The sequence below is a fragment of the Agrilus planipennis genome, unplaced genomic scaffold (genome assembly GCF_000699045.2).
Source record: "Agrilus planipennis isolate EAB-ADULT unplaced genomic scaffold, Apla_2.0 scaffold16, whole genome shotgun sequence".
NCBI classification, from domain to species: Eukaryota; Metazoa; Arthropoda; class Insecta; order Coleoptera; family Buprestidae; genus Agrilus; species Agrilus planipennis.
Genome location: NW_020438946.1, coordinates 883439 through 885912, shown reverse-complemented (window position 1 = coordinate 885912; position 2474 = coordinate 883439). Strand labels below are relative to the sequence as shown.

General features: G+C 33.2%; 1 protein-coding gene across 1 annotated transcript in view; it reads left to right on the top strand.

Annotated features, from left to right (window-relative positions):
* The window catches only part of LOC108744670 (alanine--glyoxylate aminotransferase 2, mitochondrial), a 9425-nt gene extending 7917 nt beyond the window's left edge, over positions 1 to 1508 (top strand). The window contains exons 5-6 of the mRNA XM_018480553.2: positions 213 to 401; positions 1164 to 1508. Of these exons, the coding sequence (XP_018336055.1) occupies positions 213 to 401; positions 1164 to 1493 (519 nt within the window). The 3' untranslated portion in view covers positions 1494 to 1508. The remainder of the gene's footprint in view (positions 1 to 212; positions 402 to 1163) is intronic.
* The last annotated feature ends 966 nt before the right edge of the window (positions 1509 to 2474 follow it).

The window sequence follows — 2474 nt, the reverse complement described above, 5'->3', positions numbered from 1 at the left end:
TCTATCCCTACAGTTGTACTGTCTTTAATGATGTTGATGGCGTCTTCGATGTATAGATTAAAAAGTAGCGGTGACAGTGTGCATCCCTGCCTGACTCCCTTCCTAATATTTACTTCTCTACGTTGCATCCCCAGCTCTATAACTGCCTGTTGCTCTTTATACAAACTAAGTATCACTCTTAATAATATGTTAATAAATTTTTTTTTTGATAGGTTGTTTATTTTGTCAATAGCGGTTCAGAGGCAAACGAATTGGCAGTTTTGTTGGCCAGAATTTTTACCAACAATTACGAAGTAATATCGTTACGAAATGGTTACCATGGAACGGGCAATTTAACAATGAACGTATCTGCTCAATCCGATTCTAAGTATCGGATACTTCAGGCCATAAGGACGCATCATGTAAGAATGTTTAACGTTGATGAAGATTTTTGAATTAGCTGTATACATTATAAGCAGTAATAGATTATTAAAACTGTCGAAACTGTCAGACGCGAATCGCGATTTCGAAGTCGCTGGATCTCATTACCACGCCGTACGCAGTTCCGACAGATCATTCATTAAAATCCTAGATTAAAAAATTTTGAGCGAGACTAATACCAAGACCGAACAAGCGAGACCAAGACAAAGACCAGACTGTCCCAGTCTTAGTCTTGATCTTGTTTTGCTAATCACTATTACGATTGATTTTAAACAGTTTGATAAAGAGCCGTTTTCCGTAAGGATCAAGCAGAGTCCAATTAAGAACTATTAAGACTTATATTGTATTTAACCATTTTCCAGTATAAGAGTTTTTACATTTCTAATTTTCTTCTAACGCTGTCAATTGTTAAACAATTAAAATGAGAAACATAAACTTTTGTGAGAGACATCAATTTTTATATTTAAACTAATGTAGAAAAAACGTTTATGAACAATAGGAAGTTAAAAACAAAAGTGGGTATTTGTCTAATATGTTGATTAAATGGAATCTCCCCCTTTTGTACGAACTTACTGTAAATATCAAAAAACGCAGTTCCTTTTCAGTTAATGACTTTTTCTTTTTCAAATCTTCTAAACCAAGTCTTTACCTTGATACGTTTTTTTACAAAACCAAGACAATGATCAATCGCTTTAGTAACAGTTAAAATAAATTTCCCAAGAATTTAATTTAATCGATTACAGGTTATAAATCCCGACGTTTATAAAGGGTTGTGGGGTGGTTCCAAATGTAGGGATAGCCCCGTACAAGCCAACAGAATGTGCTCCTGCAGAGGGTCAGAATGTGAAGCAAAAGATAATTACGTAAAACAGTTTGAAGAATTATTCGACTACAGTTTGCCGAAGAAAGGGGCTGCAGCATTCATTGCAGAACCGATTCAAGGCGTTGGAGGTATCGTACAGTATCCTAAGGGATACCTAAAGGAAGTTGTGGATGTAGTTAGGAAACATGGCGGACTGTTTATTTCAGATGAGGTACGAGAATTTTTTTTTCATGTATATAGTAATAACTAATTCTGTTTTTTTATTATTATTTTTATATTCATTTTTACGTTTATATAGTGCTCGTTTAGTTTCCTCTATGCATGCTACCGGTCAGGAGTTATGAGAGAACCCATATACGATACCAGTTTGGCCTAATTTTTCGATTACATCTTCAGTTTGGTCTAATTTTTCGATTACATCTTTGCCTATCCCTCGGGAACAGTATGTCTTTTCTGGTAAAACAGTACCTCATGTTATTTTCTGTTCCCCCTGACAATGTGTGTACAAAATTTTCTGATTGGTTTGGTGTGGTAGCAGCAACTAATTTTCCTCATTAATTTGAGATTTCCAATTATGAAAAACTTACGTGCAAAAATAAGAAAACTTTTTAAAGTTTTTTTTAGGTAGAGTAAAATGGTGAATAAAAGTTACCCCATCCCCTGGGATTTTTCTTGACTCATCTCATACTTGAAGTCCTAAATACGGTTTTTGTTGAATTGTTCAATTCCGATCAGTCGCTATCAAATTCGCAGAGGTTATTTATTTATAAGCAGTTTCCCCCCCCCAATCCCACATTTTTTGGTATAAGTTTTTCATAATTGGGCAATTTTAAACTATTTCCAAGAAAGAAAATCTGAGTTTTCGGAAAAGTAATTTAGTTGTTCTTTAGGTTATTTCATTAGATAGTTTTGAATGTTAGTGTCTATAGATTTGCTAGTAGATGATGACTTTTCCTACATTTTACTGAATTTTAGGAGCATGATATTTACGTATTATTTAAAGAAGGTATTGTAATGTTCGTGGGTTTAACAATTTAAACTTTTAAGAAGAGAAGTATTTATTTACACTAATTATTATTGAACTTAAAAACACTATTAAATTATTACTAAACTTAGGTAATTATTCTATTTATTTACACTACTGTTACTATTCACTGTTCTATTTATTTCACTTCTATCACTGTCAATTTATTTCTTGATTCACTTCTGCAACGGTCAATTTATTTCTACT